This window comes from Equus asinus, chromosome 22 (genome assembly GCF_041296235.1).
Source record: "Equus asinus isolate D_3611 breed Donkey chromosome 22, EquAss-T2T_v2, whole genome shotgun sequence".
Lineage (NCBI taxonomy): Eukaryota > Metazoa > Chordata > Mammalia > Perissodactyla > Equidae > Equus > Equus asinus.
In genome coordinates this window covers 48614521-48632982 of record NC_091811.1, presented here as the reverse complement: position 1 = coordinate 48632982, position 18462 = coordinate 48614521, and the positions used below count along the sequence as shown (strand labels likewise).

The 18462-nt window shown below is 40.8% G+C and overlaps 1 protein-coding gene across 2 annotated transcripts; it reads left to right on the top strand.

The window, feature by feature from the left end:
• Positions 1-33: 33 nt before the first annotated feature.
• Positions 34-14289, top strand: SLC38A2 (solute carrier family 38 member 2). 2 transcript variants are annotated; one of them, XM_044755742.2, is made up of 16 exons: positions 34-408; positions 1538-1731; positions 1963-2044; positions 2192-2307; positions 5189-5262; positions 5363-5455; positions 5585-5666; positions 7059-7141; positions 7741-7799; positions 8137-8304; positions 8694-8773; positions 8888-8988; positions 9596-9720; positions 10088-10232; positions 10341-10438; positions 11302-14289. In XM_044755742.2, exons 2-16 carry the CDS (start codon positions 1616-1618, stop codon positions 11398-11400), a joined length of 1521 nt encoding a protein of 506 aa, XP_044611677.1. In that variant the 5' UTR covers positions 34-408; positions 1538-1615; the 3' UTR covers positions 11401-14289. The 2 variants fall into 2 exon arrangements, with proteins under 2 accessions (XP_044611677.1, XP_070350030.1); XM_070493929.1 differs by lacking the exon at positions 2192-2307 and having other exon boundaries at positions 126-408.
• Positions 14290-18462: the final 4173 nt, after the last annotated feature.

The window sequence follows — 18462 nt, the reverse complement described above, 5'->3', positions numbered from 1 at the left end:
CGGGCGGGCGGGGGGCGGAGCCCAGGTGGTGTTGATACACAAAGAGAAGGCCCCCGGCGGCCGGGCCCGCCCACTGACGCGTCCGCCCGGGCTCCGCTATAACCCGCCGCTCGCCCGGCCGCTCCAGAGTCGCGCGACACCGCCGTTCCCGAGCGCCTTTGCCCGCACCGCCGCCGCCGCCCGCCCGACCACGCGTTCCCCCACACTCGCGCCTTTCCCCCGAGACGGCGGACGCCGGACCATTGGGGCGGCAACTTGCCATTTCCTTTTGTTATTAAAATTGTTTTTCCTGTCCATTGTTGGGGGTTTTTTTGTTTTGGTTTTTTTTACGATTTTTGTTTGACTGAGGGAAATCCACCGGAGGCGTTTGCCAGACGTTTCCGGGACACAGGAGGGGAGACCACCGAGGTGAGGAGCGCGGAGGGCGTCTGTGCAAAGGGCGAGGGGGCGCAAGGCGCGGGCGGGAGTGGGGGAGGGGCCGCGAGAGGGGCCGCGGCGGGAAGGCGCCTGCTGGGGTCGTTTCCGCCCGGGAAGGGCGTTTGCGGTCGGCAGGGCCCGCCTTCGACCCTGACCGCGCAGGGGTCTCCGCCCTCGGGCGGGGGAGGGGCGGGGGCCTCGTCCCCGCCCGGAGCGGAGCCGCATCCTCCCGTTAGGGGGAGGGGAGCCAGGCCGACCCGCGGCTCCTCTGCGGCAAGTCTTGTGACTCATTTGCATTAATAAAAAACATTAAATCCAAGGGGCTTGGGATTTGGGGGCGGCGGAGATGGGTTTTGGCTTTTAGTGTAGCCGAGACCAAGATTGGGGAAGACGGGCCGGGAACGTTTGACAATCGGCGATCGATGTTGCATCAGTTTCCTTTCCTGGCATAGGAGGGGCCGGCCGGGCGAAGCGCTAGCGAGCCGCATGCCTCTGGACTAGTGTGTCGAGGGCACGGGCGTGCGCGTGTAAACAAACCCTGGGCGCCTATGCGCGCCCGAGAACAGGCGTTCTCTCCTTTTCTAGAGAGGAGGACTTATGTCAGCTCTTTCTGCCCTCTTCGAGTCTGCTGTGTGCCGCAGAAGCATGTCCCCACCTGGGGACTCTGGGCAGGAAAGGACGGATTACGCGGCATTGCTATTGCAAATGCTCGAAAGGGGCAGCTGTGCGCCTGGGCTGCATGCACACCTAGCCAGTGCCCGGGTGGGATGTGTGCCCTGCGTGCCTGTGCACGACCAAAGAGGCTGGGGGCGGGGAGCAAAACAGAGTCCCCCGCACCCTTGCTCTCAGACTTGGGATAACCGAGTGGGTGCAGTGCTCAGATCCGCTGGAGAAGGGCCTCGGCGTCCGGCGGGCGCAGCGCCGCGGTGGGACCATCTTTGTTCTCCGCGGCTCCGCTGTCTGTACTTTTCCGCCGCTCCGCGCGCCCCCGCCCCTCGCGCTCGGCTGGTACTTTTCCACTCGCCTGGCCGGGGATGAATCAGCCGCGCTGCGCCGCCCGGCGGCGTCACGTGACCAGGGCGGGCGCTGCAGTCCTGACGTGCCGCCTCTACCTTCGCAGGCAGCCGCGCGGGCCAGTGCACGCCAAGGACAAAAGGAACCCAGTGTTCGCTGCACCCGAGTCCTCCAGGTGCCCAGCATGAAGAAAGCCGAAATGGGAAGGTTCAGTATTTCCCCGGATGAGGACAGCAGCAGCTACAGCTCGAACAGCGACTTCAACTACTCCTACCCCACCAAGCAAGCTGCCCTGAAAAGGTGGGAGAAGTTGCTCCTTTTAAGACGGGTTGTGCGGATCGGGGTTCTTTACCTAGGACTTGACTTCTTTTGCTTTAATTTACTGTAGCATTTGGAGAGAGAGTGTTCTCTCTGTCTCCGGTTGTCATATTGCAGTGACAGAACCTCGTGTGAAAATCGACTCCTGCTTAATACATTCCGTTGTACATTTCAATCCAATTTAGGACTTTTCTGGGATTTTTTTTTTTGCAGCCATTATGCAGATGTAGATCCTGAAAACCAGAACTTTTTACTTGAATCGAATTTGGGGAAGAAGAAGTATGAAACAGACTTTGTAAGTGAAACATCGTAATTTGTGTGTCTGTCGCATTATGGAGTAAAAGAATAGTTTTACTTCAGATTTCAAATCTAACTTGCCCAAAGCTGGTTTTCTCCATTTAATTATTGTTATATGTTTGGTTATCGTTTTCCCTCTATGTAGCATCCAGGTACTACTTCCTTTGGAATGTCAGTATTTAATCTGAGCAATGCGATTGTGGGCAGTGGAATCCTTGGGCTTTCTTATGCCATGGCTAATACTGGAATTGCTCTTTTTATGTAAGTATGTGTAAGTAGTGAGTCTGCCATGCAGGGCAGTTAATATGATGGTACAACATATATTTTGGCTCCAGAGACGGAGTTTACTCTTGAAGTGGTTGACTTAATCATTTCCTTAAAACTTAAAATATGAGAAATCCAGAAATTTCATTATTCTAGTACATAACTGCATGATATCAAGAAAGCCAATTACATAGGGAAAAATAGAACAACACTTTAAACTCATAATTAAGCCAAAAGTCTTTAAGTCAGTGGGTCTAGTTAAAACAGTTGTAACAGGGGTTGGATGTTAAAAAAGGACTATTGATAAATCCAGGGTAGTTAAATATTTTGTTCTGGCAAAATCAGAAGCAAAAAAATATTAATCAGCGTAATACCTCCAAATCAGTTTGGTCAGTTGACGTAGTCACCCCAAGGACTGTGGCCTCTTCTGTGCATAAGGAAAACAGCTAATTTTTTTTTAACGTATAGTGGTGTGGTGGTATTTACCTAACCTGGAACATGTTTGTTTTAAGAAAAGTGAGTCATAATTTTCTGGACACTGAAATGCAACCCGTAGCTGTTTTTGTTTTTTTAATATTTTTTCTTCCAGGTCTATCTCATTGCCATATGCCATAGCAAAAAAGTGAACATTTTAATAAGTATCTGCTTTTGAACTTTTTTCCCCCCTAGTTGCCCAGTTAGAATTGGTTCTGTACTTTTCTGGCATACATAGCTAGAGTAAAATTTTGGAGCTGTAGAAGACTTTAGAGCAGTGCTTCTTAACCATTGTGGAGTCACTGCCTCTTGGAGAATATAATAGAAAAGTATAAACCTTATTTCCAGGGTAAAAGCACAAAACAAAAGTACATGGAAATTTGAGCATGCATTTTCAATGATGTTGGCATCATAGCAATTAAGTACCCCTGGGCTCCTGACTAAGGCAATTTCTGTGGAAGATAGTGTGGTTTATTGTAAATGAAGAAACCACAGGTACCTGTAGCATGGAATTGTCCCTTTGTGACAGACGTATTTCACTTAGCTGACTGGTGCCTTCTACTCAAGTTATTTTCTCCAGTAGAGTGGAATGTTCATGAAAAGAAAAGCAGATCTTTGCAAAGCTCTGCTTTGTGGTGAAATTCCACACTAAAGTGAAGCCTGGCTCTGAGCCTTGGAAGCCCGATTCAGTCCGCAGGCCTCATTAGCATGAGGCTTTTCGAGACCTCTTACTAAGGTGAAGGACCAGGAATTTAAACAGAAAGGACCCTAGAGTTTCACATCTTTTAGTGGGGAACATGAATGGCATGATTGTTAAACATTTGAAACTCTTCCTAACTCTGAGTATAAAAACTGGAGGCAGTCTTTAAATGCTGCCAGTGTGGTTATAGTGCAGAATTTACCTTGAGATTAAATGGCACCTCTGTTTCATAAGTGAAAGCAAAATTCTGACATGTTGCCCTTGCGCTGGTCTATGTGTTTGACGATTAACCATTTTAATAAATGGTTAAATAACATCAAAAGTGCTAAAGTGCGTTTTTAATCCACCATATTTTACGTGGTATATTTGGAGGTAGAGAGATAAATGGGCAAAGCCACCTGGCTGTCATGGTCTTGTTAACAACTCTGTAGCTAACCTTTTTAATAGAATCAGTCATGAGTTGAAAGTGACCTCAAAGGTTGTGAAGTCCATTCATCCCTCTTTGTCATTTCAGTGTAAGAGAAAGAAGGACTGAATTTGTCAGCACACTTTGAAAATTGTTTTTGATTAAACCAACAACTTTGTCCAGTTAGAGGTGAGGCTGATGGTGTCGTTTTCCACCTCAGACTAGACCCCATAAAACTTTTGGCATTAGAATGGCAGCTTAATGCCACCACCTGTGCTTAACCAACAGGCATCAGTTTCTTTGCCAGACCTTATTTAGTACTGTATTCAGTTTGCCCATACAAATTAAAAAAGATGTATCTGTCGTCTTGTTGGTAGTTTTCTGTGAGTTTCCCTGCTTTTGACTTTTTGTTCCTTTTAGTAAAAATAAATCCATATTTTTCTTGGCTTGCCTATAGTGGGGAGGAAAATAAAGCTGGAATGAGAGAGAATCCGTGCCCTAAAGGAAAACCAAGTGACGTTAGGGAACCGTTAGTCCCTTTCTATTTTTCTTTTTTTCTCCTGTTCTATCTAAGTAAAAGGATTGAGGGAGGGACAGCCCAGACAGACTGATAGCCTGCTTGTTTTAGCACGGGCATTGTTCAACTTTGTGACAATGGTAGGCCTGTATTCCACAACATGGGCTGCAATATAGTATATCGTCACGGTGCTTACGTCTCTGATTTGTGCCCAGTTGTTTGTAAAACTGGCTGACACTTAATGGTGTTAGTATCTTTCCCCCTGACTTTACAGTCCCATTCTTCTCCTTATCTGTATAGCCCAGTTGGTCTCAAGACCTTTCCTGAACCCATCTCAATTGGATTTCACGTTAGCTTGGAGGCTGGGTTTACTGGCAGGTAGTACCACCATTTTACAGATAAAAGGAACTATTAAAATGCAGAGGAGTAGCAAATATACAGCTAATTATAATGGTGCCAGAATCAGATCATAAGACTCATAATTCTACCACTTTAAAGTTAGGCTTTCCAGTGTCTCCTGGCTCCTTTGGTTCAGTGGGTAAACCCCTGTTCTTCTCCAGTACTGTAGATCTATTACCGAAGACATGATACAGGTTTTCAGTACCATGTAAAAGGTGTCGACACTGGCCAGGAGAGTGAACACCAGTTCTTGGGGGCGTTCTGCCTAGTGCCAGAAATCTTAGGGCAGGTTCCATGTTTAATGTTTAAATAACTAGAAAGAATTGTGTTTAAATACAGCCGTGTTTGTTTATGACCCTGTGCCTTTTCTTTCTCTCATCAGAATTCTCTTGACGTTTGTGTCAATATTTTCCCTGTATTCTGTTCATCTCCTTTTGAAGACTGCCAATGAAGGAGGTATGGCAGCATTCTTGGTATTTCTAAAACAATTATGTCTTATGACTTGCTTCCTCACGTAAAATCCTTGCTTCATGCTTCTGTGTTCTTCAAATTATAGGGTCTTTATTATATGAACAATTGGGACATAAGGCATTTGGATTGGTTGGAAAGCTTGCAGCCTCTGGATCAATTACAATGCAGAACATTGGAGGTAAGAACTTTTAAAAGGCAATTTGGGTAGACTTTTTGCTCTTTGTGTAGCACAGAGTGGTGACACATTGCTTTTGGTGTCCCATGCCACATTTTGCACTTGTAATGGTATAATTTTGTTTTCCTCCAGCTATGTCAAGCTACCTCTTCATAGTGAAATATGAGTTACCTTTGGTGATCCAGGCATTAATGAACATTGAAGATACAACTGGGTAGGTGCTAAGTGAGATTACTCATAAGAAACAATTATAGTCTGAAATGGTTAGAAACATTTTATCAAAGTTGGATACAAAATGATTATCAGTAAATTATTTTTAATAAATGTTCCTATTGAAACTGACCAAGAAGTCCCCCATAAACTGATTTGAACTTCTGAGAAGCAAAGGCCAAAGATGATAGCTAGTCTTATAACTGTGGCTAATTTCTAACCTGCATGTGAAAACAGATTTTCCAGAACTTCACATCTCTTCATATTCACTCTCTAAGAAGTTATAGCTGTGTAACACATAGCCCAACCTAAGTTAAGACTGAACCTTTGAATTACTTTAAAAACCATTGCCTTTCTGATTTTCATAAATTTGAAGTTCTTGAAACTTATTCTATTTTAAATACATAATACCAGAAAATGTATGGCCATGCTGTGGAAATCTTATCCTAGCAAAGTTATTCATCTCAGCGGACTAACAGGTTTTTATCTAAAGTAAACACGGAGAGGGATAATTTGCTTCCCCACTTACATGTAGCTTATCTCAAAGTACAGAGGTGTGGTTATCTCTGCAGCTTTAGAAATTGAATTTGACGAGCTGATCTTTAAATATTAGTTTTCTGTGGGGTCTTTGTTGCTGAAGTGAGTGGAGTGGGATTCACAGGGCAATTAGAGTTTGAAAATAGTGATTTAAAGAGGGTATAGTTGGTTACCTAAAGAGGAAAGACATTCTAGAACTCTTAGGAGATGTGTAATATTTCCTCTGAATTCAGAAAGGATCTTTTGACTACTTTTGGAGTCAAGGTGGGTCAAGATGTCACAACATACTCTTAACACCCCGGAATGAGTCCTGGTTTGGGGGATTGGGTTTTCTTGTTTTGTTTTTGCCTTTGTATTTTAAGTATGAAAAAACTTCCTTGTTGAAGTGCTTAATAAGTACATTTGCTAACAAACGTCTGAAAGAAACTTGTTTTAAAATTTCCTTGTTTCTAGCATTAAAAATTGCAAGCTAAAGCTATGACAAAGTTGGTGTACAATTTTTCTAAAAATGCTTAACGATAAGATTGCTGGCTTAACAATGCTGCTTTGTTGCCTACGTTAGTATCAAGCCTTTAAGAAGCATTTTATGTTATGAATCTGCTGGCAGCCTTCCCAGAGCAAACAGTGGGACAAGAGTTACACTGTTTCCTACCCCGTTTCTAACCTGAGGGAATACTCATCTAGTGAACAGTTGGAAATTTATTCCTATCTGGAGGCTTTATGAAATAAGCAATACTTTTTCCAAACCTGTTTGTTTGTTTGTTTATTGTTATAGTATTTCTATACAGTGAGTCCTGTGAAAAGATGCATATGTTGTTCATGACTGGCTTTAACCTTGTTTTTCTTTTCTTTAATTCAGATTGTGGTATTTGAACGGTGACTATTTGGTTCTGTTGGTGTCATTGGTGCTCATCCTTCCTTTATCACTGCTGAGAAATTTAGGTGAGCAAACCTGGCTCTAAAGAGAGTTGCACTAAGCCTCTCACCAGCCAGTTGGCTTTCTCTTAATAAAAACTGAGAGCTAAAAAGCCCTAGAAACATACTTTTGGGAGTTATAGCTTACAAACCTGTAGGTTTTTCAAAATCCTAGCAGGATCGCTACTATGGGGCCAAAATATTTTCGTTGACATTTTATGATATCTTGTGCTTTGTAACTAATAGTAAAAAAAAATAAAAGTTTTTATTATGTTAGTTATTAGCAATTATTTTTAAGTAATTTTATATATATCCTAGTGTGTAAGAATTAAATTTCAAAATCCTAGCAGGATCGCTACTATGGGGCCAAAATATTTTCGTTGACATTTTATGATATCTTGTGCTTTGTAACTAATAGTAAAAAAAATGAAAGTTTTTATTATGTTAGTTATTAGCAATTATTTTTAAGTAATTTTATATATATCCTAGTGTGTAAGAATTAAAAATTCAGTATTGTATGCACACTAAAATCTTCCAAGGAGAATTGAGTTATTTAGTGGAGAAAATATATTTTCCCTAAACCTATTTCATGAAACTAATCCTGATTTTTCCCTCCTCCATTGTAGGATATTTGGGATATACCAGTGGCCTTTCTTTGATGTGTATGATGTTCTTTCTGATCGTGGTGGGTATAACTTTTCTCTCAAGCTAGTGGTTTTTTTTTTTTTTTTTTTTTAAAGATTTTATTTTTTCCTTTTTCTCCCCAAAGCCCCCCGGTACATAGTTGTGTATTCTTCGTTGTGGGTTCCTCTAGTTGTGGCATGTGGGACGCTGCCTCAGCGTGGTCTGACGAGCAGTGCCATGTCCGCGCCCAGGATTCGAACTGACGAAACACTGGGCCGCCTGCAGCGGAGCGCGCGAACTTAACCACTCGGCCACGGGGCCAGCCCCAAGCTAGTGGTTTTTTTTATAAGCCCTGTTACATTGTTCAGTTTAACAAGTGCAAAATAATATATTTTCAGGTGATTTGCAAGAAATTTCAGATTCCTTGTCCTATGGAACTTGCTTTGATAATTAATGAAACAGTCAACAGCAGCCTGACACAACCAGCGGCTTTTCCACCTGCTGTGCCATTTAACATGACTGAGGGTGACTCTTGCAGACCACGTTACTTTATCTTCAACTCACAGGTAACTGAATGGAATCTTTATTTTCTCAAAGGAAGATTTTGGGGAAGAAAAGAGGTAAACCCCCCTGGAAATTGAAAAATAACTCCCAAAGTAAAAGGCGGAGGGGTGATAGCTGCTCTTTAGAAATCACGATTGGCTCATTATTGAAGACTGAACAGAAAGCGTTGGTTTATATCTTAAAATAGATTGAGAAGTGAAATACTCACGATGTTAATAATTGCACATGCAGAAGTTAGGATATTGGTCATAGTGAACGATTTAGAAGAATGGGAAACTAATTATTTAGGTTTTGATTCTAAGATTAGTTACTATAAAATAGAAATTGCAGAACTGTGGTAACACGAGTTTGTTGCATTAAGGTATTAAGTCAGATTTTACTTTTTTTGCAGACTGTCTATGCTGTGCCAATTCTGACCTTTTCATTTGTCTGTCATCCTGCTATTCTTCCCATTTACGAAGAGCTGAAAGAGTGAGTACATTACCTATTTGTATAAAAATTTATTGGAAAAACTGCAAACATATTAGGTTACTGCTATGACTACTGCTAAAGTATATATTTGTATTTTCCTTTGAATTTATGTAGGCGCAGCCGTAGAAGAATGATGAATGTGTCCAAGATTTCGTTTTTTGCTATGTTTCTCATGTACCTGCTTGCTGCTCTCTTTGGCTACCTGACATTTTACGGTAAATAATGTCTAGTTTACAAAAAAGAAAAACCTTAGTAGGATGAAATTGACACTTTTGTATAATGAAATTGATGCTTTTGTATGTATAGTTTGTCACTTTAAAAATTCAGTTTGTTTTTTAGTGTATTTCATATTTGTAATGAGAAATTGAATTTAGAGCTTAGAATTTCCTATGTATATTTAATCAGTAATTTCTAGAATCCAGGTTCAAAAAGATACCATTGGCCATTTGATGGCATTTTTATATAATGTGCTTGCATCTAAGTTCGTTCTGCCTATCTCCTGTCCAGTCACCTTCATGTTACACAACACACCCAAACTGTAAGCCAAACCGTGGGATTTAGCCATTTAGCTCATGTTGTTTTTAATGGGGGTCATGTGGCTAAATCTCTACTTGGAATTTAGAAAAGTTTTCCTTCAATGTTATTTTAATTGCATTAACCCTAATTCCATATTAATCTTATTAGCCTCTTAGTTCACAGTCATTTTATGAGTAGCTAATAACTTTGGTGCAAATTGTACCATAAGTTAGATTTCCTCCCTAATCTCCAGAGAAAACAGCACACTTGAAGCTTTTGTGTGTGTGTGTGTGTCTTTCCCCATAGAACGCGTGGAGTCAGAACTGCTTCATACCTACTCTTCTGTCGTGGGGACTGACATTCTTCTTCTCATCGTCCGTTTGGCTGTGTTAGTGGCTGTCACCCTGACAGTACCAGTAGTTATTTTCCCGGTAAGTATTCACCTGCTCTCCTTTCAATAGGAGTGAGTTTTTAAACATGTAATGATTTGTGAGATTTTCGTCTTCTGGGGGAAGAAAACACTACTGGAGCAATACCAAGTAGATAGCAGTTTTGAAGGGGCTTTTTAAAAATACTTTGTAGATTTTCAAAACATCCTGGGGCCTTGTTTCCGTAATTAAAGATAGAAAATGATCTTTCAGTGTTTAGACATTAAGAAAAGAGCAGCAGAGGAGGGGCACAATTTTAGTATTTAAATAGCTGCTTGTTTTAGATGTATTTCCTATTATTTGGGTTTTCTTTGTTTGGCTTTTTCATTAATTAAAACTGGAGTTTTTATTTATTTATTTATTTTGGCAGATCCGGAGTTCCTTAACTCAGTTGTTGTGTCCAGCAAAAGATTTCAGTTGGTGGCGTCATACTGTCATCACAGTGTCTATCTTGGCATTTACCAATTTGCTTGTCATCTTTGTCCCAACTATTAGAGATATCTTTGGTTTCATTGGTAAGTTTTACAAAGTATCAAAGTTGATTCAAATATCAGGGATTTCAGATTTAAAAAATAACAAATGATTTATTGAATTCTCAAGAAACGGTCAATGTTCTTTTACAGGTGCGTCTGCAGCTGCCATGTTGATCTTTATTCTTCCATCTGCCTTCTATATCAAGTTGGTGAAGAAAGAACCTATGAAATCTATACAAAAGATTGGGGTGAGTGAGAGATTATGACTGTAGAAACAGTAATAATCCTGCAATACCAGAATTTCCTCAACTGATTTTAATTTAAGTCTCTTAGCTGTCACTTATTGTCATTTCACTTTAAGTTTCTAATAAATATTTCTGTGACAGTGGAAGATTGGGGGAGGGGAGATGAAAGACAGTTGCCATCAGATATGTGCTTAAGTTAATTGCAAGAAAGACATTAGATATTTTAGAGATAGGAATAGAGATTAAGAGCGTAAAGACACTGACTCAGCTTTTCAACCAATATTTGTTGGGCTGCTTACTGTGTGACAGGCACTTAAATGGGCTTTGAGCGTATAAAAGAGAAAAAGATGGAGTGTTCAGTCAAACAAGGCTAACCATCTTCAAAGCAAAGCTCTGGGAGACAGTTGTACTTTCAAGCACATCCTAGTACTTTAAAGTGTCGTAACGACTGATTTTAGAGAGAGTATAATATGTGAACCACAAATGATCCTAGTGGTGGGGATGTTTAGGAAAAAGACTGCTTTCCACGTCCTTATTCTCCACTAGCATTCTATTCCGACTGAAGTACTAGAATTGTTTATAAACCAACAATTGTCATTTTGTTTCACTCAAATATAGAGTGGCAGTAATTGAAGGGTTGCATGAGGAGTAAACTTACTAGTGTCTCTTAGAAAGATCTCTGGCTTTGACTCAGGCTGCCTTTTAGGATGACTTGGGTATCTCTAGCAAGGTAAAACTGTAGCTCTATAAAATAGTGGTGACATAATGTTAGTAATTATAAGCCCATTTTTAAAAGTAGGAAGAGGAGTTTTAGGCAGATGCGTTTTGTTGCTTGCTGATCAGTTTTCTCTGTGTGCTCATTGCAGGCTGTGTGCTTCCTGTTGAGTGGCATCGTGGTGATGACTGGAAGCATGGCCTTGATTGTTTTGGATTGGGTACACAATGCGCCTGGAGGTGGCCATTAACTGTCACCACTAAAACTCCGATAGTCCATTTGATGCCAGTGTTGAGTCAACTCTCAACTATTATGAAATTTCACCTAATATTTTCAGTTTCACTTCCTTTTGAAGTGCAGATTCCTCGCTGGTTCTTCTGAGTGCAGAATAAATGAACTTTTTTTTTTTTTTTAAAGAAACTGTTCTGTATGATAGAAATGGATATTAACAACCAAACCACGAGTCTCGGGTTAACGGAAGTGACAATTTTATTCCATTCCAGAGAATGGACGAACTCTTTTATCAAGCCACATGTTTGGCTCTGTCATTGTTTAACTTGGATATTTTATGATTTTACTTGAATGTGCCTAATGGAACCATTCGATGTGAGAAACAATTCTTAATTCATAGCAAAGTATTGAAATAACCATTGAGAAAAACACTATAATTCTTTTGTACCAAAAATATTTAAAGACCTCAAAAGCACTCTTTTGCTTTTAAAAAATTGAATTGCTTTTTCTGAACTTTATCCGAAAACGGTTGTCAGTAAATTCCATTAAAAAAATATCATTAATATGTAAAAACAGGTATTCGTGTTACAGAATGATCTGCCTTTTTGTAGGCATAATAAGCCAAATACTTTTTTTACCCAAAATAGCTTTTAGAGAAAATGATGTCATGAAAAATTGTACCACGAATAGGAGCGTAGTTTTTTCCATTCAAACGTCACCATTAAGGATAATTGATTGGTTATTGCTATACCCAAATCAGGTGAACTCTGTTCATCATTTTTCTTCTCTGTGTCCAAATAATTTGATTCATTCAGACTGAAATATTAATGGCTTCAATCTCTTAGAATGGAAGATAATGCAGATATTTTCGTGGGGAGTAAAATAACTAATTTTGAGGTACCAAATAGTGCAATTGGGTAAAACAGGGTTTATTCAGTTGCATCTGTCTCCAGAGTTGTCTTGACAGCTCCGGGTTTTTTGGGCCAGCCCTTTTTTGACATTGCTTCCAGCAGTGGAAAATGGGCATTTGATGGCTATAGGCCAAAACTATTCTATCCAGAGTACAGCTTTTCAAAATGCTCATTTGCTACTGGAAGTGTGAATTACTTGATTCTGTATGGCTTAGTCGTGTTCGTGTTTTGTCTACAGTAGAGGTCTAATCCACAGTTAAACCGATATTTGGTATAAGTTCTCTTCATATAGGCCACTGGGTTTCTCATGCAGTAAGCTTTTTAAGAAACTCATTTGCACTGGATTGTCATCTCATTCTTGTACAACATAGAATTATTTGTTTACATCCAACATGTGGTTAGCTAGGGAAAACAGTGCAACTTGAGTGTAAGTAGTTGGTCCAGCTGCATGTTTACCCTTCCATTTCATCCCAGTTAGAAGTGAAAAAATTACTTGGCTTTAAGAGCACATTTATTGTATGTTATAGTGTATGGTGAATATATTATTAAATAATGTGGTACTTTGCTCATCAGGCATAATGTCTAAAATCGAATATACGTAATTCCATTAGTGGTTGAGGGAAGCAAATAATGGAATCATCAATTGGTCATCTGGCTCTAAGGTTTTCTCTTGAACTAAATATTTTGAGCTTTAGGCAAGGGCCAGAAACGTGGCAGACATGGTTTTTGTTACGCATTCTTGTAATATATGTGACTAAATTACAGAAAAGATGTGTCTGTAATTAGACCCTTGTGGAACTGGAAGACGTCTTGTAGTGCTACATTGGGTGAAACCAATGGTCCATTTTTTGTTTGTTCCTACGAAAATAAAGTCATCGGGGACCATCTAGAAAGGCAGTGAAGATGGATTCTACGGCACTGCTTTCATTTAATTGGGTTTTTGGCACTCCCTTCAAGTCCAGAACCTCACCCCTAGTTCAGAGCAAGAATCGGCGCTTCTGCTTGAGTTCCTGGAGAGAGTTGCTGATTTTATATCTAAGATATAAACAAGTAGAGAGTTGTTTTCTACAGTTTACATCCTTTCATACGGAAGAAAATACCATGGCAACCAGGAAAGAATGGAAAAAAGAACCCTCCTCTCACAGCATATGGATGTGGGGAGGCCCCTCCAGTCCTCTTGGCTGTTGGAGATTCAAAGTCAACAGCCTGGGGTAAATTCCACTGCATGATTTTCTTGGAGCTATCTTGTCTGCCTTGAGGTTCCTAAACAGTGAATTCCCATGAATGAGCAGTCTTCAGTATTAAAACCACTGTCTTGTCACCTCATTTTGCATTACTGTCTTCCGTGGATGTTTCAGTTATAACTGTAATGTTATTTATAGAACAGCATTAATCCATTAAAGCTAACCTATTTTTCAATATTTATGATAATCTATGTACATACATTGTCTGTCCATATGTATTTGTAAATAGGTTGTATATAATGTCAGGTTTGGGTCTTGGGTTTAAGTGTATATATTCCTGTAAGTTTCTTAACTGCATTTTGATGAATTCACATTATGTATCTATAAGAATTGTCCCAAAAGTACCTGTACAGAAACTTCAATATTAACAAATTGACAGATTGTGTAAACACTAAAAATTTAAAATATTTAAATTGTATTTGCAATAAACAGACTGGTTAAACATATTTTTTCATGAAAACTTGGTGCAAGTTAAGATCTCTGATTTAAATTTTAAATAAGGTCTAAATTTTCAAAATGCAGTAGTTATCAGAATGTGATCTAGTGTAATGAAATCAAATGTGATCTAGTGTAATGAAAGACTTTTGAGAACCTGGGTGTGTTGACTCTCTGTATATAGTGTAAATATCCCCACTGTACTGTTAGAGGCCAACAATTCCAGTGTGACTTGTTGGCAAAGAGTGCTACACCGTTTCAATGAAACAATGTATGTTTGTTTTAACGGAACTAAAATAAATACATGCTTAATCCTGAGTAGCAGTGTTTTCTTTGAGGTAGTGGGATGAGTGGGGTCTCATGTATTTTGTATTTTAAATACAGCACCTGGCACTTAGTAGGTGTCACATAATGTTAGTAATTATAAAGAATGGTCAGAAAAAAAGTGTATTTTGCTTTTAAGTTCTTAAAGTTTACCAAGTGTGAGGAGGAATGGAAAAAAACTGCTAAGAGGCATCTCCAGGACCCAGGCTTAGGTCTGCTCCAAGGAGGCCAGTAGTGCATCGGGATCTTGGGGAACTTTTCTGAAATGCAGCTTTCTGGAGCACATGCCTATGTAGTCTGATTCCATAGATCGCGAGGGCGGCCCAGGATTTCGTCTCATAAAGCTACTCAGGTGATTCTGATGCACAGTTAGAATTAAGGGATGCTGAAACAGGCCTGGGAAAAGGATTAGTTCAGGCTTGGTGAACTAGTCAGGGAAAGGAGAGGTAGTGCTTCTAGCTGGAGAGGAATTAGCAGATGAACTGACGGATGCGCAGGCTTACCCGAGTGGCAGCAGGTGTGAAAAGAATTACTGAGAGAAACAGGATAGTTCAGGTATGGCCTGCTGAGAGCCTTAAAAGCTTAGGGCTTGTAAAGTGAGATGCCTAAAGCTGAATCAAAAAGGAAGTTGGAACAGCAGGTGTGCTTGAGAGTGGTTCCAAAGCAAGGGAACTTTTCTGTAAGAAACTAATAGCCAGTTATTAAGGATGGTCAAGTGGGAAGAAATTTTTTGTGAAAGTGCAGCAGAATTTCTAACAAACGTGAATTGAAGAACGAGGCTAGTGGAATTTTCAGTTGTTCATCTGAGAAGCTTTAATTGAACACTACCATGTGTAACTAACACAGCCATGGGAAGAGGGTGGGGTTACGTGTCAGACTGGGCTTTGACAGAACTGGTACACTTTCAATTAAGCCATTAAAAAAATTGACACTGAAATGAAAATGCCAATTTATTTGAAATTAAAAATATATTTGGTGGGTAGGTCCACTCAAGAGATGAAAATACAGTTCCATAACCAGGGAGCCAGCTATTCCCAAGAGATGTTTCCGGTTAGCCTGAGGCATATTCTAGGAACATTTCTCACTAAAGAACCAGAGCTGTTGGTCCTGACTTGGAAATACAGTACCCTCACCTGGAGAATTGGCTTAGTTAAGTTTCTGGTAACAGTACAGGAAATACATGTAAATTAGCTTAAGCAAAAATGGTAGCAGAGGGAGAGAATTTAGGAGATTAGGGTACCTCAGAGAATTAAAAGATAAACGGGCTTCCAAAAGGTCAAACACCGGATTTGTTCTAGAGACCTCACTGAGGGAAGTGTGTGAGACTTCACTACAGAGATTTGCAATTAGCTTTTTTTTTTTTTAGGAAGATCACCTCTGAGCTAACATCTGCCACAAATCCTTTTTTTTTTTTTTTTTTTTGCTGAGGAAAATTGACCCTGAGCTAACATCTGTGCCCATCTTCCTCTACTTTATATGTGGGATGCCTGCCACAGCATGGCTTGACAAGCGGTGCCATGTCCGCACCCAGGATCCGAACTGATGAACCCCAGGTCGCTGAAGCGGAACGTGCAAACTTAACCGTTGCGCCACCTGGCCGGCCCCTGCAGTTAGATGCTGAGCAATTTCTTCAGCCACATTCTCGAGGTGCACGTTGGCTAATAATGGGTCCTGATCTCTAATACAGCCACATGGGCAGGGTGACAGCACAAACATGACTGCTAGGCCCTACTGCTGTGTTTGGGAGAATAGTTCTCAGAGAAGGAGTGAAATGGTCACGGGCTGGAAATAGGGTCAACAACTGCGCCAGTTTTAGTATGGGAAGACCTGCATCCTGGGAAGCCCGTCAGTCCCAGGCAAACTGGTTACTGTAGTTAGGAAGTGTTTCATAGAACAGCCTAGAAATACCAATAAACTCATTTTCTTTGGATTTCCTTTTTCTAGACGTCCAGGTAGAATATCAGTCTTTTATGACTTTGCCTCAGCTATGGGTTAGAGCTTCTCGAATCACATTTTTTCTGATTTCCCCCCAGAAGAGCTGTAAGCTTCATAAGAGCAAACATCTACCCGTCTTTTCATTAACTTAGCCCCAACACTCACTACAGTATCTAGCAAACAGAACATACATATTCAATATAATTGAGTGAATAAATATGCTCTTCATTTCCTGCAGCATAGTTGAGGTGAGGCTCAAACTTTTAAGCAAAAGTTCACTAAATGCTTGCAAAATAAATACAGCAAGTACCGTGAAATTAAAAATTCTGACTTAAAAGTTATAGTTAATTATCTTCAACTGGAAGCCTACGACAGGAAGGCTCTCTTGCCTAGTCCATCATCCGCCTCCAGGTGGCAGAAGCCGTCTTTAACCTCTGCCACATAAGTGATTTTGTGGTGAAGAAAGCCTTTTTCAAATCCTAACCAGATAGGATTGTGAGGACAAAATGAACACAGCAATTCTGATTGCTTACAACTTACGTCTTCAAGGGAACTATGAGTGACCCTTGGCCAACTCCCGGGAATGTGGCCCTCAGAATGTTCCTTATGTTAGTGACTGATGATTTTATTATATATACCTGAAGAAATCGTCCATGCTGAAAAAGCCATGCGTTACTGGCTTTTCAGGTTACTTTACACAAACACCAAGATTAATGATGTGCACCTGGTTTCATTGTTGGGGTCCTGAGTTTTGTCACCAAGGCTGGTTGCAGAGCAGAATATGCCCACCAGACAGAATATGACCAGCCCCCCATTAAAGCCCCGGACCTTGAGACTCATTTGGGCTTCCCGGGATCTAGACTGTAGAGTCCCTGTAGTTCACTGCTAGGAAAAGAGCCCATCTGTTTGGCCTTGGACAAGGAAGATCTCAGAAGCCTGTGCTGGACCTCTCTGAGCTCCACTGTTGCGTGTCTTTTTCCTGTTGCTTTTGCTCTGTGTCCTTTGCTGTATAAGTCTTAGCAGCAAGTATTAGCTTTTATTGAGTTTTGGGAGTCCTTCCGGTGAATCACCAAATGAAACATGCGTGGCTCTGCTTCTTCTCTACACCATCAGTTTGCAAACCTCACCATCTCTTGCCTTCACCTAAAAGGATTTATTCACAATGAAAGCCCCAAAGCATTATTATTTATTAAATACTAAATGCTATCTGGGGTGTTGGCAGGGTTAGATAGCAAAGGAGACTTTTGCATGGCACAGCCCACTGTGTGCAGCTTCGTGAAATCCCATTTGACATATTTCTTCTCCCAAGTTGCTCTGGCTGTGCTGTGGACTGGAGATTCTTTCTGTCTGCCCTTCCTCCCATACTGTACACAGCCTGTGCCCTATTCCCGTGTGTTGTTCAACTCTGTCCTCAAAGCTGCCTATCCCTCTCAGACAAACAGAAGTTTTGAAGTCATCAGGACTCGCTCTCCTGCCATGGCAGGTTACTGGCCATATATTTTTATTTTCATTCTGCTTTTGAAGATCTCACTTCTACTCCCACCCTTTCTAAATGCCTTATCTTAGTATTCTTTCTAACCACTTACAGTACTTTTCCTGAAAGGAGTTCTGATAAGTTCAACTTTTTCATCTGATTATATTAAAAATATCTGACGTAAAGTCTAATCTATACAGCGGATAAAAGCAGAGCTGTGCTGGTTGAAACATCAGGGGTGGGGTCTACAGCCTTACAGCTCAGCCTCCCAACCTCCTTCCACCTGCTTCACTTCTCCGCAATGGCCCAGGAGTGCTGCCTTAACCCAGGGCCCTACTGAACATGGTTTTAAAAACATGGCTCTAAATTCTTCCCAGAGAACAAGACCCCAAAGATAACAAGAATTCTGACAGCCTGAAGTTTAGTTACTGAGTCCCTGTTTTTTGATACTCACCTTTTTCTCTCCTTATGACAGGTTAGTGGGTCTACAACCCAATCATCTTTATATCAGAACAGTCCAATAACCTCAAGATTGACAGTAAGTTGACATAGAGGTCAAGTCGCCTTAAATGTGTGGCTGAGGAGACACTCAAGTCCTTCCAGGTAACTCTAAGGTGGAGCAGGTGAAGAAATCAGAGTGGAAGACGGACATGGATGTCAAACAAGCCATTTCCTGTCCCCTAGCTAACAAGGATGCCATTGCCTAGAATTGCCTAAAAAAGAAATTGTAATCTTTTAATTAGGGGAAGAAACCTTAA